At 35.6% G+C, this 25,979-nt stretch overlaps 1 protein-coding gene across 7 annotated transcripts in view; it reads left to right on the top strand.

The window, feature by feature from the left end:
• PHTF2 (putative homeodomain transcription factor 2) overlaps positions 1–25,979 on the top strand; it is a 119,971-nt gene that overhangs the window by 5,951 nt on the left and 88,041 nt on the right. For 5 of the 7 annotated variants that reach the window (XM_032873274.1, XM_032873273.1, XM_032873272.1 and 2 more), the window contains exon 2: positions 25,065–25,144. In XM_032873274.1, the coding sequence (XP_032729165.1) occupies positions 25,100–25,144 (45 nt within the window). In that variant the 5' untranslated portion in view covers positions 25,065–25,099. Of the gene's footprint in view, positions 1–21,474; positions 21,500–25,062; positions 25,145–25,979 lie in introns of those variants that run through there. The other 2 variants (XM_032873270.1, XM_032873275.1) reach the window with 2 other exon arrangements.

Genomic DNA, 25,979 nt, shown 5'->3' with positions numbered 1-25,979 from the left:
GGGACTCCATCTCAGGACTCTGAGATCATAACGTGAGCTGAATCCAAGAACTGTATGCTTAACAGACTGCTCCATCTGGGCACAGCAATAGTTTATCTTTCAAAGAGTTTGTCTATTTAATCCAAGTTGTTAAGTTGGCATGAAATTGTTCATAATATTCTCTTATTATCTTTTTAATGTTTTAAGATCTATAGCTATGTTCCCTCTTTCATTCCTGACTGTTAATTTGTGTATTTTTTTCCCTTTTCAGTTTGGCTAGAGATTTGTCTATTTTATTGCTAGTCAAAGGAACAGCTTTTGGTATTCCTCATCGATTTTTTGTTCTCAATTTCACTGATTTCTCTTTATTAGTTTCCTTCTGCGCTTTATTTTGCATTTTATTTGCTTGAGTTTTAAAGTTTATTAGTTTATTGTCTTCTGAGATAAGGGTTTAATGCTGTAAAATTTCCCTCTGAATAGTGCTTTGGCTGCATCCCATGAATTTTGATACGTTGTATTTTCATTTTTATTCAGTTCAGAAATCCTTGCTGATTTTCTTTGTGATGTCTTCTTTGACCCCAATGGTTTAAATGAGTATGCACATGGAAATTTTTGGGTATTGATTTCTGATTTAATCTCACTGTGCTCAGAGAATATACATTGTGAGATTTGAAGCATTTTGAATTTATTGAGACTTGTTTTATGACCCCAGAATATGCTCTGTCTTGGTAAATGATTCATGTGCACTTGAAAAGAAAGTTGGGTGGAGTAGCTGTAAATGTCGGATCAAGTTGACTAATAGAATTGCTCAAGGTTTCTCTATCCTTATTGATTTTATGTCTACTTGTTTTAGCAATTTTGAAAGAACGGTATTGAAATCTCTAAATATAATTGTGGACTTGCCAATTTCTGCTTATATTTTCATCAGTATGGCTTCATATATTTTGAAGTTCTGTTACTAGATTGATTCATATTTAGGATTCTTGTGTTTTTTTTATAAATTGGATCCCTTTATCATTGTGAAATGGCTGTCTTTATTTCTGGTAATATGCTTTGCTCTGAAATCTACTTTGTCAGTATTGCCTCTCTAGCTTTGTTTTGATTGATATTAGCGAAGTGCATCTTTTTCCATCCTTTTACTTTTATCCATTTGTGTGTATTTGAAGTAGATTTCTGGTAGGTGGCATATAGTTCAGTCTTCGTTTTCTTATCCAGTTTTCTAATCTTTGCTTTTTAGTTTAGACCGTTTATATTTAATGTGATTATTGATATTGTTGGGTTTAAATCTACTATCTTGCTATTTGTGTTTTATTTGTCCCATCTGTTTTTTTGTTTTTGCTCTTTGCCTTGTAATTTGTATTACTTGAGTATTTTTTATGACTCTTCCTTTATATCTTTTTATTATCTATAGGTTTTTTGTTTTGGTTTGTTTTTGGGGTTTGTTTTTGTTTGTTTGTAGTGTTTCAGTCTATTTTTGGGTAAAATGCCACCTCACATATTATATAACAGCCTTATAACACTGTAGTTCCATTTCTCCTCATTCTTGTGTTGTCATACATTTTAGTTCTACATATGTTTAAATCCCACAATATATTTTTAGTTTTTTAGCTTTAAATGGTCAGTTCCCTTAAGTGGAGTTAAAAATAATATTTAGGAAAAGGACTCTTATTTTAACCACATTTGTCCCACTTTCAAGCCTCTTCCTTCCTTTGAAATTCCTTTTCCATCTGGTATCATTTACCTTCTCCCTGACTGATTACCTTTAGCATTTATTTTAAGCTGAATTACTGCTGGGAATTCTTTTAGCTTTTATATGTCTGAAACGACCCCCCTCCCCTTTGTGGTACTTCAGTTTTCAAATGTATTTTTGCTGGGTATAGAATTCTAGATGGACAGTTTTTTCTTTAACAACTTTAATGATAGGACTTTAATGATAAGACTTTTATGATGCTCCACTATCTTCTCACTTGCATTTTTCTGACATGAAATCTACTGTTAATGGTTATTTCTTCATACTAAAAGTGTTTTTTGTCTCTAGTTACTTGTAGAATGATCTTTTTACCACTGGTTTAAAGCACTTTTATTGTGATATGCTTTGGTGTAGTTTTATGTTTCTTATACTTAGGGTTAGTTAAAGTTCTTGGATTTGTGGATATATTATTGTCTTCAAATATAGAAAAATTCTGGCCATTATTTTTTCAAATAGTTTTTCTCTCTTCCTTCACTCTCTCCTTTCATTTTGGTACTCCAGTTACACATACATTGATGAATTGATAATTGTTCCACACCTAAGTGATACTGGTTTTTTTTCTTTTTTGTTTTTTTTTATCCCCTCCTTGTTTCAATTTGGATAATGTCTATTTCTGTGTCTCCAAAATTATTAACATTTTCTTGTACAGATTTCTAATCTGCTGTTAATCTTATCCATTGTATTCTTCTTGTTAAACATTGTATTTTTCATCTGTAGAAATTTGATTTGAATCTTGTATGTATCTTCCATGTCTTTCCTTAACAGTGCTCATGCTTTCTTCTTTTACTTTCTTAAATATGTGGATTGTAAATAGATATGTTTTTTTTAAAATTATGATTAAAAAATACATCACATAAAATTTACCATCTTAAGCATTTTCACCCTTTTTACTTAACCAGTCTGTGAGTATTAAGTATATTCACATTGTTGTGAAATAACTCTCTGGAACTTTTTCATCTGATAAATCTGAAACATCTCCTCTTTTTTTCCTTACCCAAATCCAGATAACTACTCTTCTATTTTCTGTCTCTATGAATTTGACTATACTAGGTATTTTATATAAATGAAATCATACAGTATTTGTCTTTTTGAGACTGGTTTATTTCATTTAGCATAATGTCTTTAAGATTCATCCATGTTGTAGTTTATGACAGGATTTCCTTTAAGCCTGAATAATATCTTATTATACATATGTACATCATTTTCTGTATCCAGTGATCCATTGGTAGACATTTGGCTTACTTCTACCTCTTGGTTATTGTGGATAGTGCTGCTCTGAACATGGGTATGCAAATATCTCTTCAAGACCAAGCCTTCACTCCTTTTATTTATTTATTTATTTATTTATTTAAGATTTTGTTTATTTATTTGACAGACAGAGATCACAAGCAGGCACAGAGGCAGTCAGAGAGAGAGGAGGAAGCAGCCTCCCTGCTGAGCAGAGAGCCTGATGTGGGGCTCGATCCCCGGACGCTGAGATCGTGACCTGAGCCGAAGGCAGAGGCTTTAACCCACTGAGCCACCCAGGCGCCCCACTTCACTCCTTTTAGATATATATCCAGAAATGGGATTGCTGGGTATATGGTAATTCTATTTTTAATTTTTTGAGCAACATCAGTACTGTTTTCCATAATGGTTGCACTATTTTACCATTCCACTAACAGTACACAAGGGTTCCAATTTTTCTACATCATTATGAACCCTTGGTATTTCAGTTTTGTTGCTATTAGCTATCCTGATGGGTGTGAGGTGATATCTCATGGTTTTGATTTGTATTTCCCTGAAGTTTAGTGATGTTGAGCACCTTTTCATATGCTTGTTGGCATTTGTACATCATCTTTGGAGAAATGTCTATTCAGGTGTTTTGCCTGTGTTTTAATTGAGTGATTTTTTGTTGTTAAGAAGGAGTTCTTTATATATTTGGTTATTAATCCCTTATCAGTTATATAATTAGCAAATATTTTAGACTTTTCACTCTATTGATTGTAGCCTCTGATGCACAAAAGTTTTAAGTTTGAGATGGTTCCATTTATCTGTTTTTGCTTTTGTTGTCTGTACTTTTGATGTCATATCCAAGCAATCATTGACAGGTCCAAAATCACGAAGTTTTGTGCCTAAGTTAATCTTCTAGGAGTTTAATCGTTTTAGGTCTTTATTCATTTTTTGTTAGTTTCTATATGTGGTATAAGGGGCCACCTTCATTCTTTTACGTGTGACTCTGTAATTCTCCAAGCATCGGTTGTTGAAGAGTGTTCTTTCCCACTGAGTGCTCCTGGCATTCTTGTCAAAGATTATTTGACCATATACATGACCATATACATGAGGGTTTATTTCTAGACTCTGTTCTATTCTTTTGGTCTTTTTGTCTGCCTTTATGCCAGGAGTACACTGTTTTGATTAGTATAAGTTTATAATAAGTTTTGAAATAAATTGTGAGCCCTTCAACTTTGTTCTTCTTTTTCAAAATTATTTTGTGTATTGGGTCCCTTGAGATTCTATATGAATTTCAGGATGGATTTTTCTATTTTTGCAAAAAAAAAAAAAATAGCCATGGAATTTTGATAGAAATTGTGCTAAATCTGTAGATCACTTTGGATAGTGTGGACTTCTTTAATAATACTAGGTCTTCCAATCTATGAACATAAGGCTGCTTTCACTTATTTTTGTCTCCTTTAGTTTTTTGCAGCAATGTTTTGTATGTAATGCCTGTTTTAAAGTCCTTCCTTACTTACACTTTTGTCATTTCTGGGTCCATTTTTAGAACTGATTTTTCTCCTTCAGATGGATTGTATTTTCCTATTTCTTTCCATGCTTGCTAATTTTTGTTTGGATATCAAACATTGTGAATTTTGTTGTTTGGAGCTGGTTTTCTTTGCATTATTTTTAATATTTTGAGGTTTCTTCTGAAATATAGTTAAGTTACTTAGATATAGTTTAATTTTCCAAGGCTTGCTTTTTAAGCTTTGTTAGGTGAGACCTGAGCATCCTTTAATATAAGCTAATTTGTTCCTACTACAGGCACAGTACGCTTCTGGGTATTCTAGCTGTTGCCCATTGTTACAGGATTTCTTGCTCTGTGAACTCTTATCAGTCCTGGGTGAACTTTGGTGATTGTTTTCCTTGCTCCTTTCTGGTGGTTCTGTCCCTGGTTTCAGATAGTTTCCCTGCATCCATGTGCTGATCAGTATTTCAGCAGGAGACTCAGGGGGAATGTTCAACAGAACTCTAGAGCTTTCTTTGTGCTGCTTTCTCCTTTCTGGTACTTTGCCCTGGGAACTGTAGCTGCCTTGGTGTCCCTGAACCCCCTTATCAGTCTTCTCAATTTGGGGAGTCTGTCTGGATCTTGTTTTCCCATCTTAGTATTGTATCCTGGAAACTCTACACTTGGGAAGTCTTATTGCTTACTTTTTTTTGCCTCTTTCAGAGATTGTGCTGCCTGTTGCCCAATGTCTGAAAGCTTTTCACTATTGTGTCCATATTTTTAGTTTTAAGATGGGAAGATAAATCTGGTCCTTGATACTTCATCATGGTTAGAAGTGGAAGCCCCTGCATATTAAGTTTTAAAGTTATAATTTTAAGGGAAGATACATAAAGTACCATTTTTTATTGTTTTAATTAAGTCCCATGATTTCAGAATGTATTAGCTTTACATATCCAGAACCAAAATTTACCATATGTTTTGACTGGATGAATGTGTCTTTGTTCATCCTCCTCAGCATGCCTATTTCATTTAAAACAAATGTAGGAACGTATGATGAGTTAAAAGGTGAGCAACTAATTGTATTTTCTTCTTTTATAAACCCAGTTCTCATGGCAAAAATTGTGTGAGTGTGAAAAACATGACTAGGTTATTACTAGGGGACATTAATGAGAAGTGTTTATTTCTCTAAGGCAGTAATCATTCAGTTTTTTTTTTTTTTTACCACCATTGGAAAATATTTGCAATAATGACAAAAACGCTGCTGTGATCCAGAGTTATTTTTTATATTGTAAGCAGTCAATTTAACTTAACCTTTGAAGTAATAGGTATTAAACACTGTTAAAAATCTCTGTGGAGGAAATGGACTTTAAGATATTAGAAGAGTGTATCTAAAAATCTGTCTCCTCATTGATCACAGGCAACTGAAATGACCTTTGTCTTTTGATGGAGGTGGATTTGTAAATTTGTAAAATCAAAACATAGGAGTAGTTTTCTTGTGTTTATCCTATTCTTATCCATCACTGCAACCACACTAAATGAGAAAATAAGCTTAATTATAAGAGGAAGGCTGTTTGTGTATTAAGTTGATAGTTTGTATATAGGAAATTAACATGAAAAAGAAGGTTTTAAAATCTGAATTAAAGCTTACTATAGCTATTTTCTTTTTTAGCTTGACATAATTTCAGACTTTAAGGAAGAGTTACGTAAGAATACTAGGGTGGTCTGGGTGGCTCAGTTGGTTAAGCATCTGACTCTTGATTTAGGCTCAGGTCATGTTTTTGGAGTCCTGGGATAGAGCCCTGCATCAGGCTCCAAGCTCAGCAGGGAGTCTGCTTGGGGTTCTTTCTAACCCTCTCCCTCTGCCCCTCCTCCTGCTCATGCTTCCTCTCTCTCTCTAAAATAAATTAAATCTTTTAAAAAAAGTAGTATAAAGAATTTCTGTGTACCCTTCAACCAAGATTAACCATATATTACCATTTTCCTACATTTGTTTTATCCTTACTTTTATTCATATGTACTATTTTTTTTTCTGACTCATTTGAGTCATGTTATTCCTTTACCTCTGCATACTTCAGTTTTATTTCCTAAAAACAAGATTTAGTCACCAACATAAGCAAAATACAAGTGATTAAAAATCAGGAAATTAACATTAATACAATACTATTATTTAATCTGCTGACTTTACTCACGTGTCACCAATTGTCACAATGCTATCCAGATTAACAAAAGAAAATCCAGGATCGCATGCTGCATTTAGTTGCCATGTCTCTTTAAGTTTCCTTTAAACTAGAATATTTCTTAAACCTTTGCTTGTATTTCATGAAAATGACTTTTAAGTGTTGAGATGTTATTTTGTTGAATGTCCTTCCATTTTATGTTGGTTGTTTTTTCTTCCATGGTTGGACTTAGGATATATACTTTGGGCAGATATACCACAGATATAATGTGTTTTCACAGGGCATTATAACAAGAAGCAAATACTTTAATTTCTCATATTACAGGTGATGATGCCTTTGATCATTTAGTTAAGGTGATAATCTGCCAGGTTTCTCCAAAGTAAAGTCGGTCTTTGTAGCCAATAAATATCTGTGGAGAGAGATTTTGACTATGTAAATATCCTATTACTCTCAAACTTTTCCATTAGCTTTAATATTTATTGCTGTTTCTTCCATGAATCAGTTAATAAATTGGTTGCTTAAAAGTTCTCATCACAGGGGCACCTGGGTGGTTTAGTCAGCTAAGTGTTGACTCAGCTCAGGTCTTGGTCTCAGGGTTATGAGTTCAAGCCCCGCATTGAGCTCCATGCTGGGCTCCACACTGAACATAAAGCCTACTTAAAAACAAAACAACACAAAAAAAACTCTCATCACAACCATGACTGGGTCAATCAGTAGAGCATGCAGCTCTTGATCTAGGGGTTGTGAGTTCAAGTGCCACATTGGAGCTAGATCCTGTCAAAAAAAAGTTCTTATAACAAGGAGAAAAAATTGTAATTGACATAATAGATGTTAACCAAATTTATTGTGGTGATCATTTCACAATGTGTATGTATATCAAATCATGTTGTACAATTTAAACTTATGTAGTGTTCTGTATCAATTACATCTCAGTAAAACTGGGGAAAAAAATTGTTGCCAAATGTCGGCTTTTTTCCCCCTAATTCTCTAATTTCTTCTGTGTTAGCTGGCTTCCTGCTATAATGAAAAGCTTCCCTCTCATTCACTCATTTATTCATTCATTTATTCATTCATATCAGTATAGACTCATTGATTCTTACTTTCACTTTCATGTCCCTATTATTCTTTGACCACCTTCTTAATATCTGACCCCGTGAGATGTTCCAGAATCATTTTGTACTGTTTCTCTGTCCACTAGAATCAGACATTTCTCTAAGGAGCCTTGGTTTCTTTTACTGTAGAATGGTATTTAGAGATTTGGTTACTACATGGGCTTATTGCTACTAAGGAATCATTGCTTCTGGGCCTTCTCAGTGGACATAGCTAAATGTATTGTATATATATGAGTATGTATGTGTGTGGATCTGTGCAGTACACCTTTATTTTCAGAAAGGATTATTGAGTTAAGCAATGCCATGGCTGCTAAAAATAAAAAAGTGAATATATTCTTAAGCTGCATGACCAAGGGATCATGTCCCCATTAATAGAAGTTACAAGTCTATTGTGTTTTGTATTCTTCAGATAAATAGATTATTTTGTTGGCCAAGTAGATTTTAGGAATTATTTAGATCTTATCTGGTGAGGAAGAGGACTTGGATGGTGAGAGGAATGGAAATCATGTTCTGTGAAGAGCAGTTGAAGGAGCTATGAACATTTAGTCTGGGAAAAGAAAGAGTAACAATAGCATATGTTTATTATTTTATTTGGAGCCTGAACATGTGGTAAATATATTTTGTACTCATTTAGAGTATATAACTAACACAGGTGAATGGAACTTAAGAGAGACATAATTTCTCTTTGTATAAAGAGAACTTTGAGGCAGACTCTTTTAATGGAGTGAGCTACCTTGAAAACTTCAAACTCAGTTATTACCTTTGTAAAATCAGAGGGAAAGTTTGCACATTTTAATATAATTAATTCATGCTGTGAGAAGTTGGAACTACTTGAAAGACAGCTTAGTATGCTATATTTAGTGGCTTAGTTAATTGTATGTCTCACAAGATGCAGCGTGAGGAAAGGATTCTGTTCTAAATAAGTGTAACATAATGTGTTCATAGTCTTCTCTTGGATATTAATAATGCACAGGAGAAGGCTCTGAGGCATCCTTAAGTAAAGGAAACTTTTATCTGACTTTTTCTAAACTAGTAGATTTAGGGGACAGGTTAGGCTGCAGATGGAATCTACATACATCGTATTTAAACCAAGACACCTGAAGTGATCACCAAGGGACTAAATAAAGCCAGAGAAGATGTCCAAGCTCTGAACTCAGGGAGAAGAAAAGAGCCAGCAAAGAAACTGAAGAGTAGCCAAAAAGTTAAAACCCAAGAGAGATTTCCTAGAAGCTAAGTGAGTAAAGTGTTCCAAGAGGACGGAATGTAATTGGGTGCATCATATACTGCAGGTAGATTGAGTACAATGAACAACTGAGACCCGACCATTGGATTTAGCAACGAGAGGTCATTGGTATCCTTCAAGAGAGCTTTCAGTAGTGTGGGGAGTAAAGGCATGGTTGGATTAGAGTGAAAAGGTGGAGAAACTGGAAGAGATGGCAAAGCTTTGCTGTGACAGAAGAGAAATGGAATAGTTGCAGTTGTTGAGCAATTACTCTAATCTTTTATTGTTGAAAAGATAAAACAAAAATGAAAATAATAAACTGTGTAGTTGGGCTCACGATTCTGGTTTGAGTAGTAGTTGTAGCATGTTTATAAAGTACTTTTTCTCCATGGTATGGGTTTGAATGTGCTGGAAATTAAACTATTACTTTCCTGATTTATAGAAAATTCCCTCAGATTAGAAGAATGTTGTAAGTTTAGGGACACCCAAGTGGCTCAATTAGTTAAGAAACTGCCTTCAGCTCAGGTCATAATCCCAGGGCCCTAGGATAAAGCCCCATATCGGGCTCCCTGCTCACTGGGGAGTCTGCCTCTCACTCTTCCTCTCCCTTGCCCCTCTCCCTGACTCATGTTCTCTCTCTGTCTCAAATAAATAAAATCTTAAAAAAAAAAAAAAAAGAATGTTGAATGTTGTAAGTTTAGTGGCTGTTAAATTGTGGTGCATTCCTGGATAAAGAAGATGTGGTCTATATACACAATGGAATACTATGCAGCCATCAAAAGAAATGAAATCTTGCCATTTGCGACGACATGGATGGAACTAGAGGGTATCATGCTCAGAGAAATAAGTCAATCAGAGAAAGACAACTATCATATGATCTCCCTGATATGAGGAAGTAGAGATGCAACATGGGGGGTTAAGGGGGTAGGAGAAGAATAAATGAAACAAGATGGGATTGGGAGGGAGACAAACCATAAGTGACTCGTAATCTCACAAAACAGACTGAGGGTTGCTGGGGGGAGGGGGGTTGGGAAAAGGGGGGTGGGGTTATGGACATTGGGGAGGGTATGTGCTATGGTGAGTGCTGTGAAGTGTGTAAACCTGGCAATTCACAGACCTGTACCCCTGGGGATAAAAATTAAAATATATGTTTATTTAAAAAAAAAAAAAAAAGGGTAAAAAAAAAAAAATTGTGGTGCGTTCCTGAGTTTCCAGGCAGTTTAGGTCACTTGGCTTGGTAGTTTGTAGTAATATGGAATAAAGCCGCCCCCCCCCCCGATTTCATTTTTATTAATCCTGAGTTGATGTGGACATATTAATAATGGTGTTGCATAAAATAATGAGATTTTATTTTATAAATAAATAAAATCTATTTTATTTATTTATATATAAATATATATATATTTATATATATTTTTTATATATAAATATATATATACATATATATTTTTTTTTGACCAGTAGTATGTTGATCATTTTAAAAATGACTTGGTTTCTGACGATAGCTTGCTCATTTCATAAGAAGTATTCTGGTACATAAAAGCCATGAATCCTAGTTTTAAGTTGGGTGCTGTAACTATAGGAAAAGAAAACCCAAGGAACACAATTTGATTCTCATGTCTACTTTACCATTAATTCTCCATCTACCTTCTGAGAACTAAGCCCAGTCATTAAGTCCAATTATAGTTGATTCTTGGTTTTCACAGTGCTTGTGTTCTATAAGGCAGGACAAACATTGAATTAGTAAACATTGAAGCATAGCTTCAAGGGGAAATACAGGGTTAAATTCCTGTGAGCCACTGGTCACAACATTTTCATCAACTGATTAATGCACAGCCTTGTTCTATATGTTTTACTGTTTAAAGACATCTTATTTAGTTTTGGTTTATTAACATTGAATTCATGGTGAACAGCACTGTAACTCATACGTAAATGAAATTTATCTAACACACATTTTTCTTCATAAGGTATGTTAAAGCCTTCTTTTTAAAAATTTTTTAATTTAAATTCTACTTAGTTAACATAATGTATCATTAGTTTCTGGGGTAGAATTTAGTGCTTTATCAGTGCTCATTCCATCAAGTGCCCTCCTTAATGCCCATCACCCAATTACACCATCCCCCTACCCACCTCTCCTCCAGGAACCCTCAGTTTGTTTCCTAAAGTTAAATATCTCTCATGGTTTGCCTCCCTCTCAGTATTCATCTCATTTTATTTTTCCTTCCCTCCCCCTATGGTTGTCTGTTTTGTTTCACATATGAGTGAAATCATACAGTATTTGTCTTTCTCCGACTGACTTTTTTAACTTAGCATAATACCTTCTTATGGCTTTTTGAGTAATATTCCATTCTGTGTGTGTGTCTGTGTGCATACACACACACACCCCCCTCATGTTTATCCATCACCTATTGATGGACATCTGGGCTCTTTCCACATTTTGGCTATTGTGGACATTGCTGCTATAAACCTTTGGGGTGCACGTGTCTCTTTGGATCATGATGTTTTTATTGTTTGGATAAATAGTAGTGCAGTTGCTGTGTTGTAGGGTAGTTCAGTTTTTAACTTTTTGAGGAACTTCCATACTGTTTTTCATAGTGGCTGCACCAGTTTGCATTCCAACCAACAGTGTAAGAGGATTCCCTTTCTCCACATTCTCGGCAACATCTGTTGTTCCCTGAGGTGTTAATTTTAGCCATTTTGACCAGTGTTAGGTGGTATCTCATTGTGGTTTTGATTTGTACTTCCCTGATGCCAAGTGATAGCATTTTTTATGTGTCTGTTAGCCATTTGTATGCCTTCTTTGGAGAAATGACTGTTCATGTCTTCAGCCCATTTCTTGATTAGATTTTTTTGCCTTTTGGGTGTTGAATTGGTAAGTTCTTTATAGGTTTTGAGTACTAGGCTTTTATCTAATAAATCATTTGCAAGTATCTTCTCCCATTCTGCAGTTTGCCTTTTAGTTTTGTCAACTGTTTGTTTGCCCTGCAAAAACATTTTATCGTGATGAAGTCTCAATAGTTCATTTTTGCTTTTGTTTCTCTTGGCTTTGGTGATGTGTCTAGCAAGAAGTTGCTGTGGCCAAAGTTAAAGAGATTGCTGCCTGTGTTTTCCTCTCAAAGACTTCTTGCATTGGGAACACTAGACAGCACTTCAGCACTACCCTTGGGGGTCATTTTAAATAAAAATCAGCAACAAAAAGCAAAAAATTGAAAAACTGTCACAAAGCAGACTACAAATAGGAAACTTATTTATAGTTGAAAGCTATCTTAAGAAGACCGCATCATCTTGTTTGACGTGAGCTGGAAACCTGCACATCAGGCATCTCAAGATTTTTGCTACTCTCAGCATGTCTGGAAACGATTAGGAAATTACTGTGAGTATTGATTTTGAGCTTACAAATTAAAAGTTAGATAGCAGGCAAATTTGCATATAGCAGAATCTGTGAATAATGAAGACTACATTAGGTAAGAGGTGGTTGTCCAAAATGTTAAATGAATGTTTTGGAAGATATTTACATAATGAAATCATATTAACGAACATTAGGATTCCAGTTTACTGAAACTGTAACTATTTGGAAATTGAAATCCAAAACTTGTAATTTTATCAACGTTCTTCAGATATGTGTATTAAAGAGTATAATTCTGGTGCCAGTGCTAATGTGTATGTTTTTCCCACACCACCAAGCAATTTTCCAGCATCAGCTGGGTATCCTATAATTCAGCTCAATTCTGGCACTATCACCTGGAGGTAACATTACAACCTGCCAGTTAAGGGCTGTGTTGTACAACACTGCTACCCGCCCCGCATGCCAGTCACAAGTCAGGTTGTCACCAGTGCTTCTTACTTACCTGTAAGTTGGAGGTTCCTATGACCCCCTCCTGGAGTTCAGTTTATTTGCTAGAGCACCTCACAGTACTTAGAGAAACATTTTACTTACTAGATTACTGGTTTATTACAAAAAGATGTAACAGGAACAGATAGATATGAGAAGCATAGGACATGATATGGAGAAAGGGCGCAGTTTCCATGCTGTCTGAGCACACCATTCTCCTCCAGTCTCCACATGTTCACCAACCTGGACCTCTCCAGATCATGTACTTTTGGGTTTTTATGGAGACTTGATTACATAGGCATGATTGATTGAATCATTGACCATTGGCAATTGAACTCAATCTCCAGCTGCTCTCTGCTCGCAGGAGGTTGGGGGATGGTGGGGGTACTAGGACTGAATGTTCCAACCCTTTAATCACATGGTTGACTCCACTGGCAACTAGTACCCTTATATAGGAGCTTTCCAAAAGTCACCTCATTAAAACAAATGACACCTTTGCCACTCTCCGTAGGACATTCAAAGGGTTTTAAGAGCTCTGGGCTGGTAATAGGAATGAAGACCGAATATAGATGACCCTTCAGCAGCAGGGGTTTGAATTCTGTGAGTCCAGTTGTATGCGGATTTTTTTTCATAAATATGGTACTACAAATGTAATTTTTCTTCCTTATGATTTTTTCTTTTTCTTTCTCTTTCTTTCTTCTTCTTCTTTTTTTTTTTTTTTTAAGATTTTACTTATGTATTTGACAGAGATTGCAAGTAGGCAGAGAGAGGGAGAAGCAGGCTCTCTGCTGAGCAGAGAGCCCAATTTGGGGCTTGATCCCAGGACCCTGAGATCATGACCTGAGCCGAAGGCAGAGGCTTATTAACCCACTGAGCCACCCAGGTGCCCCTCTTCCTTACGATTTTCTTAATAACATTTTCTTTTCTCTGGTTTCCTTTACTGTAGGAGTACAGTATATAATACGTATGACATACAGGATTTGTGTTCATTGGCTATTTATGTTATCAGTAAGGTTTTCAGTAAACTGCAGGCTATTAGTAAAGTGTTGGAGAAGTCAGAAGTCACATGTGGATTTTCAGCTTTGCAAGGGATCTGTGCTCCAACCCTTGTATTCAAGGTTCAGCTACATTTCTTACTGTGTATCAAAATATCACAAAGAGATGGTTGTACAAAGTTAAGGAAGAATAACTGCCCTAGAGCACCTTACCCACATTTTCCCTTTTCCAGAGGCAAGTACTTTCAACTTTTTTATTTGATAAGTTTTATTTACCTGTCTTTGTAGAGATACACATATGGCTTTGTCATCTGCAGGAACATGGAGAAATAGTCACGCAGTGATACGCAGTGAGAGTGTGGATTTGCTGTTTTAATAGTTTTCAACTAGATCTGCTGTTTTAATAGCTTTCAACTAGATCTCCCACTTCTAGTGGAACTTGTGCTACAGCCTTTGAGACTTTTGTTGGTTTTTATGGTGTAAATTGGGTTGATACTCTCTTTGATCCCATGTTGTCTTCTGCTGTCTCAGATCTGCTAGGTCAGTTACTAGTCCTGTATCTTATTTCAAGCTTCATTTTAAATTTTTTTTTCTTTATTCTCTCTGTGTTTATATGTGTATGCCTTTGCTATAGTTTCAGTTATATATCGTAAAGGAGTAAAGTTAGATGCCTGTGTTTAGTCTGCCTTTTTTTCCCTGCTGGTTTGAAATACTTAAATCTAAAATTACTCTTTTAAGTAATTAAGTCATTTGAACACCACTGCTGATATGTTCTCACAATTTAATTTCCTGATGATTGTGGCATAGAAGAATCTGATATGACTTGTCAAGTATGTCAGAACAGGGAGAAAGTTATTTTAGACAGAGAAAATATGGCCAGGACTAGAAGGCAAGCATGAAAATGTATGGTACATTCAGAAGCCCACATGGCTAGATTGTAGGATATGTATATGGATGGCAGATTAGATAGGGTAGGTGAGAGGTTGTGCATGGGAGACGATAAAGATAATGGATGCTACTGATTGTAAAGGTGATAAATCTATGATTGAGTTGTTTTAAAAAAAGGGTCTTTTGTCTACTGATTAAACTATTTTCTTAGGTAATGGGAAATCATTAGATAATTTTAAGGAGGAGATAGACATGATGAGGTCAGGAGTTTAGAAAGTGAGGAAGTAGTAAAAGACTTAAAATAGTCCTGGTAATAGATGATGTGGACTTGCACCAGGTCTGATAGTGGGCCAGGGAGGGGTTATATGAGAGGTGTTTTGGCAGTATGACAAGTAGACTGTATTAATTTATTCCTTCATACTTACCAAATGGCTTCTGTGTGCCAGATACTGAACAGGTAGGTGGTGGTAGGAAAGGTAAAGAGACAAGAAAGACTATCTCAAGTTCCATGCTTGAACAGCAGATTGGGTAAATAGTAAAAGAAGAGTCAGTTTGAGGAGGGAAAATGCATTTTAGTTGGTTTTTTTTTCCCCTCCCTTGGAGGTACTCGAAACAGGTTCACAGAAGAGCTTAATTTATGGTCCTGTATTTTCTGTTTAGTATCTTGAATTTAGAAGAAGTGAAACTGGGTGTCTTCCTTTACTTCCTCTGTCAGGAATAACAGAAGTAAAAGTGCAGCTGTTGTTAGTTTTGGCAAAAAACAAAACAAAACAAAAAAATTCAGCTGAATGATTTTGAAAATTCTGTTGGCTTTATTCAATGATTCATGAATCGGGTGGCATCCCATCTAGCAAATAGAAAGGAGCTCCAAAAAACTGACCATATGGAATACTTTTATAGGCAGAAGGGGCAGAGACAAGGAAAGAAGAGATTATTTCATCTTTCTTTGGGGTATGGAAGGCGTCTATTAGGCAGATTACCTCACTAGTGCTGAACAGGAAGTTCCAGATTCACTGGTTTAAGGTTACATTTCTAGGAGGGGTTGAAGTTGCAGTTAGGTTAAGTAGTAAGTCTTGGTTTGCTGACATGGGGGTTAGCACAAGTGACTCCATTTTAAGCTTGTCTTTTGTTGTTGTTGTTGTTAACATTTTACAACTGTATCTTAGAATATTTAAGTTTTACTTTTCGGTTGAGCCAGTAATTTAAAAGAATACATTTAGCACTTGAAATAGCAGGGTTTTTCTTCACTAAGAAAGAAAGGAAGAGTAGGTGGGGAGAAGAGAGGGCAAAAATTAGAATAGAAAAGGAAAAAAGGGGTATGTGCAACTTTATGCCAAATACTTCAAAAACTAGAAGCCAAGGAAGGAATGAGGAGATACTTGGTGTATAGGACAGCTTTGTAATCTCAATCCCATATTCCAGAAGCCAGACTAAGGAAAGACAAGGCCTACAAAACAGTGAGCATGCTCACCAATACTCTCCAGGAGGCAGAGCTAAGAGGTGAGTAGGGAGCAAAAAGTCAAGGAAAGATTCTTGAGAAGATCCTACATACTAAAGCTGAACCTCACAGAGTGAGAGAAAATTGCCATTTTGAATTATGCTTTGATTATGGGCAAGAGCCAAAGCTGATGAAGGAACAATACAGGACACTTAATGAAATTTTAGCAGTGGCCATACTCAATCCAAACTTAGAGGTCTCCCTTTTCCTATTTTCTGCATCTCTGGGCTATAGAAAAATAGATTTAAAAGCAGTATCCAGTTCTCAAACTGAAGATTGTGTGTATGTGTGCATACATATACACACATGTGAGTATAGAAATAAAAATGGCTCCAGCTAAGGTGAGAAGGGTGTTGAGGTTGTCAAGCAGAACCTGTTGGATGTCAGAATAAGCGGGAGCTCAGTGTTGGTTTCCCTGTGTTAAACACGATCAAGATTTAAATAAAAAAAGAAAGCATGGCAGCTCTTTAGATATGTCACAGGAAAGAAATGACCATGAAAAGACTGTCCTGCATCGGAATAAAGTGTATCCCTGAAATAGAGATTATAACAAATGAAAGAGGAAAAACTACTCGGAAATATAATACAAAAATTTCTGAAGTGAAACATACATTTGCAAGTTGAAAGGCGCTAACGACCAGGAAAATTTTTTTTGAAATGCTTAAAATTGACTATATCCCAGTTGTTAGTAACTTCAAAAATGAGAGAACTATTTTGGCATCCTGGCCAAAAAGAGAACATGACCTACAGAAGTGGGACAGAAATTTAGCAGGCTGTAGACTCCTCAAATATGGTCAATTCCAGGAGACAACAGAATAATGTTTACAAGGTTTTGTTGGGAGAAAAGGGTGACACAAAAGTATGCCCAACAGTATCTTTTAGATTTGGTTGGCTGCTAATAACCGTAGCTGCTCTCAGTCAGTCATATGATTTATATCGAAGTGATCTTTGAAAGGTGCTTATTATTATTATTTTTTTAGGATTTTATTTATTTCACAGAGTGCACACTCAAGTCAAGTAGTGGGGGGGGCAGCAGGCAGAAGAAGAGGGAGAAGTGGACTACCTGCTGGGATCATGACTTGAGCCGAAGGCAGACGCTTAACCAACTGAGCCACCCAGATGCCTCTGAAAGACACATATTTTAATTCAGTATACGTTTGTTCAGTTTTGACAAATGCATATACTCTGTAACCCACCTCTGCTTTTAAATATTGACAGTGTGTTTATGGCTTCTAAACTTATATCGCAATCCCTCATCTTTATCTCTGGCTTCAGAATCCTCTTGCTACCTATTTGACTTTTTTATTTTAACGTCTAGTCACTTTAACAGGTATAACATTTTTGTATGTACTCTCATAAACATTTTTTTAAAAATGTGTGGCCATCTCAGAAAATGGCTGAAGCCAAAAACCTAGATAATTCTTTCTAATCCCTTTCCCCAACCTGCCTATCCTAGTCCATTTCCAGATCTTGTCGATTTTACCCATAAGTAAAACAGAACTGCCCACTTAGTGCCATCTCTACTGATTACACCTGAGCCCAATATATTGTTATCTTCTGCATGGGACTGAGACTTTCTTAACTAGCCTCACTGCTTCCAGTCTTAGCTCTTTAGTTCATTCTGTTCTCTATATAGCTGTCAGAGTGGTCTTTGCAAGATAGAACATCACTGCTTTCTAGAATCACTTCAGTAACTTCCTATCTTTATAATAAAATTGTTTGCTATGGTACCTGTGACCCCATAGCCCTTAACCCTCTTTCATACTTCATCTTGAAGCACTGTCACTTAAGTTCATTGTACTTGTGTCACGTTGCCTTCCTTTCTGTTCCTTAAAAATACTAAGATCAGGGCACCTGGGTGGCTCAGTCGTTAAGCGTCTACCTTGGGCTCAGGTCACGATCCCAGGGTCCTGCGGTGGAGTCCCGCATAGGGCTCCCTGCTCAGCTGGGAGCCTGCTTCTCCCACTCCTACTCCCCCTGCTTGTGTCCCCTGTCTCTCTCTCTGTGTGTGTCAAAAAAATCTGAAAAAAAAAAAAAAAAAAAAAAAAACCAAAAAAAACCAAAAAAAATAAACCACAAAACCAAGGTCCTTCCCACCACAAAGTCTTTGTGTTTGCTCCTCCCTCTGCCCTCCCTCAATTCTTCATGGAGTTGGCTGTTCTCATCCTTCAGATCTCAATTTACAAGTCATCTCACAGGGGCTTCTTTGACCATTCTTTCCTAAAGTTCTCCACTCTATCCCAGTCATTTCTCCTTACGTCCCTCAGGGCACTTCTTCAGCACAAAATTATCTTGTTTTTCATTTTCTATCTTTTCTCTTTACAATGTAAGTTGCATCATGGCAGGGACCTTGTTTCTTGTTCACTGTTGTATTCTCCGTGCCTAGAATAGTTCCTTATTAGTAAGTGTTTGTAACTATGTATTTTTATTAAATGATCAGACACTGGATTAACTATCTCTGAAGTAATGATTTTCAGATTTTATTCATAGCATTTTTGATGAGGTATAGTTAGCATTTTTAATCTCTAAATAAAGTCATTTTAAGATTTTTTTTTTAATTTTTTTTTTTTTAAGATTTTATTTATGTATTTGACAGATAGAGATCACAAGTAGGCAGAGAGAGGAGGAAGCAGGCTCCCTGCCGAGCAGAGAGCCCGATGCGGGGCTCGATCCCAGGACCCTGGGATCATGACCTGAGCCGAAGGCAGAGGCTTTAACCCACTGAGCCACCCAGGCGCCCCATCATTTTAAGATTTTTAAATCTTTAAGCCATTTGAGTATTACTTAGTGCATTATTATTTTGATAAAGAGTCCTGGACCACTTATTTAGTTAATGTTTCTACTAGAGGCCAGTAATAACATATCCATATTTGAATGGAGCCTGGTTGGCTGATGGTAAAAATTTCTTGGGAGTAAATGAGGAATTTAAACCTAATTTAAGTGAATTATAAGTATTTGATATTTCCAAGTGGCACAACAGTTAAATAAAAGTATTAAATATTAAAAAAAAAAACACAAAAGAATGCTTAAGAAATAGTAGACATGTTGTGGGTATATGCTAAGGTTAAAAAACCCTGAAGTTTACAAAGTTGCATTAAAGGACCTATAGGATGGGTTAGTTGTACCCATCAGGAAGTTCATGGATCTTTGTGGGTACTGTTAAGATTAGAACTCTAGAGAATCTCTTAAATTTCATAATAACCCAAAAATGTTTTTGTACATGCAGCTTTAGAGAGAAGTTAATTGCCTGTAATTTCCCTTCTTAGATTAAGTTTTATCCTCTAGCCCAGAATACAAACACTATGCATTGGTGCCATGCAGGAAAATAAAAATTATAAATACTTTTTACGAACTGGTTGGTGTAAGAGGAAATGCGTAGCTCTTTGTATTAGATCTCATTTTGCTTTTCATTCTTCTAAGATTGAAAACAACTTTAAACATGTAGTATGTGGTGTTTATTCTTCACAACATTTCCGTGAAATCATATTCTCATTTCAGCTTAAAAATGTTCTAAGAAGTTGTAACACTTTATAGGTCACATGATTAGAAAGTTGCAGCCTAGAAACTAGATTTCCTTCTGCCTATACCAAGTTACCTCTACTAGAGTTTCACTGTTTTTGGTATCAGCATAAAAATTTTGATTTGACCGTTAGCATTTATTATCTTTTTAAGGGCAGAAGCACTTTGTTCCTGGTTTCTGACGTAAAAAAAATTGGTTATTTTAGCTGTGGAGGAAGCAATTGAGTTATATTTAATTACAGCATTTGGAAATGAAGTTAGGCTAGATGTGGCAGGTTTGACTTCAACTCTTTTTCATTATACTTTTTAAATCTACAAATAGTTATATATTGGTTGAGTGACATGTCAGTAAAAATCTGCCATATTTATTATACTTCACCATAATTTTATACCTCTTAGTGTTAGGAAAGAGTATGTTTTTGTGTTTATGCGCATGGCGGTTGTAGTACAAAAGTTGGAGCAGGTAGAATTTTCAGTTCTGGTTGTTAAATTGGTTCATCTGTGAGGGTATTTTGGCTAGCAGTTTTTAAATTTGGCTTGTGTTTAATATGTACCAAAAAGCTATAGGAGAATTCAGAGATAACGAAGACATTGGATTTCTCTAAAAAAATTTATGGCTGGGATGGGAGCACCTATCAACAAGTACATAAAAAACAAAACAATATATTAAGTATAATGGGAATCTAGAAGAGGAAAAGCAATCTTTAGTGGAAGAATTTGGGAGAAACTCATAGAGAAAGTGGAATTTAGGAGACCTTCTAGAAATCCCCGGTGTTTTGGAAAGAGGTGTTAATTTGGGTACAGAGGTAGCACAGTGTAGAATATGTAGTGTGGTTGAAACAGGATTTATGAGAAGATGGTAGTAGTAATATTGCTAAGTAGGTTAGGGTGAGATTTTAGGTTTGAGTATAATTCTATAGGGTAGTTGGTCTAAATGGTTTTCTAAAGGCAGTAGGGAGTGATCTAAGGTTGTCGAACAGAATACTGAGATCAGGACTTAGGGAGATTTACATAAACTACCCTTTAAAAATAACCTTTGTTCCATTTTGTCTAAACATGGTTTTTGCTATGTCAACTTCTATATATGTAATATTGGTTTAACTAATAGTAGTGTTTTTTGGGTGAGTTAGTAAAGGAATTCAGAGAAACTCCTGTACATTATTGGAATTGTTAGTTGTGTAGCCTTCCTTGGTTTGTGGAGTGTTCGGCTAGATGGCAAACATTCTCTCTTTTTTTTTTTAAGATTTTATTTATTTATTTGACAGAGAGAGATATCACAAGTAGGCGGAGAAGCAGGCAGAGAGAGAGAGAGGAGGAAGCAGGCTCCTTACCGAGCAGAGAGCCCGATTTGGGGCTGATCCCAGGAGCCTGGGATCATGACCAGAGCCGAAGGCAGAGGCTTTAACCCACTGAGCCTCCAGGGCGCCACGGCAAACATTCTCTTAAGTGAGAAACTAAGGAACTCAGAAACTTACTCAAAACCACATAGCATTTAGCGTCAGAACTTGGATCTAGAACCCAATTCTCCTGAAGCTTAGTCATAGCTTTTTCTCTGCTCTACTTCCTCTACTGCGTATTTTAATGTCCTGGAGGATTAGAGTCACAAAGGAGGAAAGACTCCTTTTTTTTTTAACTTTAGGATGTTTATATATAATCAAATGACTTGTGGCTATATTGCTTTTCATATTTATTTGTTTATTTACTTAAGATTTATTTATTTATTCGACAGAGTGCACAAGCAGGGGGAGCAGCAGACTGAGGGAGAGGGAGAAGCAGACTCTCTGCTGAGCAGAGAGTATCCTGGGATCCTGACCTGAGCCACCCAGGTGCCCCTCATTTTTATTTAAATACCAGATTTCATAGTACAGATCAGTGCTGGGAGAGCCATCAGGCTTCAACACTTTTTGTCCAAGTCAACACTAGTAGGAAGCTTCATCTTGGAGTAAGTAGGATTTGAACTGACTTAAAAGGATGGATGAGTGGAGAAAAGGAATGAGAGTGACGTCAGGGACGGGTGTAATTTGTTTCTGAGCACAGTAAGAGTCGTAATTAGAACAGAAAAATTTGTTTCAGAATAATGAGAGAAATGCATTGTAACACGTAGTATTTGATAGACTGCCTTTTTTCTAACATAGGGAATGGTTAAAAACCTGACCATTTCTTTGGCTACAAAGAGTACCCCGGGCATTACTATATTTGATAGTGAGATTTCATAAAGGCAGACTTAACATATGATTCCCTCATTGTCCTCCTTTTCCTTCACCCGGGCTTTTGACATCATAAATGCATTTTGTGTGGTCCTTGACATGGTGTAAAGAGTAATTTCAGATGTTTTGACAAGGTGTAGCGATTAAAGCAGTGTTAAGGAGAGAATTAGCTCAGAGTAACTGTCTATACCAAGATTTAAATGTTGTGCCTATAGTTAGCTCTGTGGTTTTATAATTGGATTATTTCTATCTTAATACCCATCCTTCTGTCAGATCAGATGGTCAGAAAAGATTAAGATTCTCAATTCAAGGTAACCAGTAAGCTTTCTATGCTCCTTTTTTTTCCCCCTATAAATTAACTTTAATGTCATAACTTAGCATTAAAACTCTTGGCTTGAACTGTCATGACAATAGAGACTATAAACCTGTATTCCTGGACTGCCAGAATCAAAGAAGTTAGAAAGGCTTTGGAAATAATCTTAATTATTCATGAAATCATTTGTTGACTTATTCTTGTTATTTATATTCATGTGAAATTTGGGTGTCTTTGGGTGTACTTTGTCAGATGTCTGATTCAGAACTCTATCTCAGCATGCTGTAAAACCTGTTTTAAAAATAGGTATGAGCCACTTGTGTCACTGAAAGGTTGTTGACACAATGGAAAAACTATTAAGTGAGTTTGCAGAGCAAACCTTGCCATTACTGAAGAAAGACTTGTGTTGTTTTTTTTTTTTAATAGAATTTTACTTCTATAGATCCAAATAAATAAAATGTGTATAACATTCCATATACCTTGTGTCCTGTTATAATTGATTTTCAAAATTTATTTCTAAGTGTAGCTTGGTATAAACCAAAGTATATTAAAAATTATCTTAAAAGATAATAAAAGATCATTTTATTTGAAGGAGGCAATGTTTTCCTCATTTTCATTGAAGCTTTAAAAAAAAATTATTGGTACTTACAAGTAACCACTTAACTATTCCCCAAATAGGTTAAATATCCCATACATTTAATAGATGGAGTGAATAAAAAATCCTTTCACATTTTGTATATGAAATGCATGTTATTTATACTCTTGGGGGCTTAAGAGAGAGGATCTTTATCTTAGTAGATAATCTGGAATTTTTGTCAGTAAAGATTGGGTGATGTGAAGGGAGGGTAAAGTGAAAAGTTGATGTTCTCATAGCTTTTGTACCTTTTTTGTAGTACATTTGGCAAGGGTGGGGGGCAGGAGAGGGGAGAAGGAGAGTTCTAACCAGTTTGGAAAATATGTGTCTTGACAAGCATGCATCTCGACAAATATAATGAAGGTGTAATGTTGTCACAAATAGTCCTATAGCAGAATCAATGAAATGTGTTAAAACTGATGAATTACCCCCAGACGTCTCCAGGACAGAAAAACCAAAATGGAGGATTATAAGTCAGTAGAGGAAAGCTTCCCCAAAAACCCTGGTGGGAGAAATGAAAGAAGCCACACCTGATTGAGAAACTTCAGTGGAGGTGAACTTTGAAATCTCTAAATACGCCATGTGCATATAGTTGGGAATTGACATTGTGATTTTATGATAGTCTGGTAGCTATTTTTATTTTACATGTCAACAAAAAATGATTGCATGTATTCCTTTTCTAAACTGTTTGCAATGTTTTAAAAAGGGAGTACGAATACTTCCAAGTTCCTGGCTTGCAGTATTTTTAATAAATAAATAATAACAAAAAAAATTAATAGTAACAATAATTATAATTGAACAACTGCTGTATATCCTGGACTGTGGTAGGCATTTTAGGTATGATATCTCATCAGTTACAGAAACCCTCCAGGGGATGAATGGGTAGTTATTCCTGTTGTACAAGTGAAAGAAACGGACATTGAAGATGTCATTTAATCTCTCTAATATTACATATACTGGATAGTATTTGAATCCAGGTCTTTGACTCTATGCTTCTTCTGTGACAAATGCCAGGAAATTTGTCAGGAATTTCAAAACCTGGCTTGCTTGAATTTTGTCAAAGACAGAATTATTATCTTAGGAAAAGCAATAAAACAATCTGGTTCATAACACTGTCAAAAATATAGGCTTCAAATAAATTCTGACTTAAATTTTATTTTAGAAATTGATCATCTAAACATTTGACCTTCCGGATAGTAATTTTCTTTATATCTGAATCCTAATATGCTTCTGAGAATGATTTATAAATCTCTGGCATTCTGTGGACTCTGGGCAAACTCTGAAGCGGTAGCATCTAGCTGTACAGTAGCAGATCTGCGCATGCTAGAATCAGCTCATTTCAGTGTGTTACTCCCAGGATTGTCTCTGAAATCCTCTGTGGCCTTGGATGATCTTGGTTTGTAGTGAGTTCTGGGGCACATGTCTGTGTTTGAACCTGTTTAGGCTCATCCTTAACTCCATATCAGAGGCACCCTCCATGCCAGCCTGGTCTTATGACTATTGAAGTCGTCCAGAGTTAACTGGAATCAGCCTGGAATTAATTCTCTCCTGGGCTAAGGAACCATTAGGTTTAGTATGCAAAACTGTTTTAGGCAAACACAAACAAGATGCTTGTGAAATGGTCTGTGGTAAACTTCTAAATATTAGCAAAACTGTGATATCTGAAAAGTCTTCATAATAATTTTTCCTGTGTAATTAATTCTAATCTTGGTTTAGTATTTAACATAATTAAGTTTTTCCAGTTACTTGATTTTAGTTCAAATTGGTGTTTACTGAGTGCCAGGGAATATTAAATATGATTATAAATTTTGGCATCTTTATCAAGCCATCCTTTAGCAACAGCAATTGGCATTAGTTCCCAGGTGGGAACTGTAGCAAAACTGATCTGATACTGAGTGAATGAATTGCTTTCTATCATACGTGAATTTTTAAATGAAGAATTTCCCATATAACCTGGGAAATTCTGATATTTATTTAAAAGGCTTATTTTACAAAATCCACCAGGTTAGAAAATTCAGGTGTTATATTCACATAGAAAGATCCTTTTATTATGGCAACTGATTTTTGTTTACCTAAGAAGAACCTGTTGCTAAAATAGTAATGAGGAAGGGTGTAATATAAGCATAGTCATACACCCCTTGCTCTGCAAGTAACCAGAGTGCTATGTACGCACGTTGTTCAGTCTCCTTTTGGAAGGTGGAAGTAAAGTTGTCTGTGTGTTTTTCTCTCTTGCACAGCCTAAAATGACGAATGTGTGATTTCAGTGGAATAAATGGCGTCCAAAGTCACAGATGCTATAGTCTGGTATCAAAAGAAGGTAAGTTCATTGTCAAAGTTTTCAACCTCTTAAATGTTCTTATTCTAAAAATGTGTACTTTTTCTTTTGGTGCTATGGAGTTAGGTAAAATATTACCCGAAATAATGACAAATAGATTTCAGGAACTTTCAAGTGGAAGGGGGAGCAATTTGGTTTTCCTGGCGCTAATTTTACTTCTAAAGAAGTTAGAAAGATGATGCTTAACAATGTTTTTCTCTCTTCCCTTTATTCCACATTATTAAAGTAGCTAGATGAATTATTTTCAGCTATAATATAAGCCAAATTTCCAGGATTCTGAATATAAATAACATTTTCTAAAAGCATTAAAATTTTCTTGGGTTAATTTCTTCTTAAAGCTAGATTAGCAGAGCTGTTATAATTTTATAGCTGTTTTATATTGAGAAACTATAGTCTTACTCTGTTTCTTGTAAGTTGCAGTTCAATAGCTGAATCTTTTCAGTGAAATAAACCTTTGAGGACTCTATTTTTCAAACCAAAATATTAAAATGTTTATTTTGATATTTTAGGATTAGTTGTCGTAACTACTTAACTAGCTGTGTCATCCTGTTTCAAAATAAACTTTACCAAAATAATTTTTTATGAAGTGAAAGAGAATAAATGCCTTTTTTGAAAAAACAGTATTTACTGCACTTGTGCAGGAGAGTTTACTCCTAAAGAGTGTTGTTTACACTCTTTAAGATTTATGTTGTTTTATGTGGTATTTTCAATTTTTAGTGTATATAGTGAATTTTATTTCTTTTCATATTTTAAAACATTTTTGATGCCTTATTCTTCAGGTCCCTGTTCACAAAATATAGTTATTTATATACTGAAA

This window comes from Lontra canadensis, unplaced genomic scaffold (assembly GCF_010015895.1).
Source record: "Lontra canadensis isolate GAN:19392208 unplaced genomic scaffold, GSC_riverotter_1.0 scaffold48, whole genome shotgun sequence".
Lineage (NCBI taxonomy): Eukaryota > Metazoa > Chordata > Mammalia > Carnivora > Mustelidae > Lontra > Lontra canadensis.
Note: the sequence above shows the minus strand (reverse complement) of the source record. Positions and strands in the feature narration are given on the sequence as shown.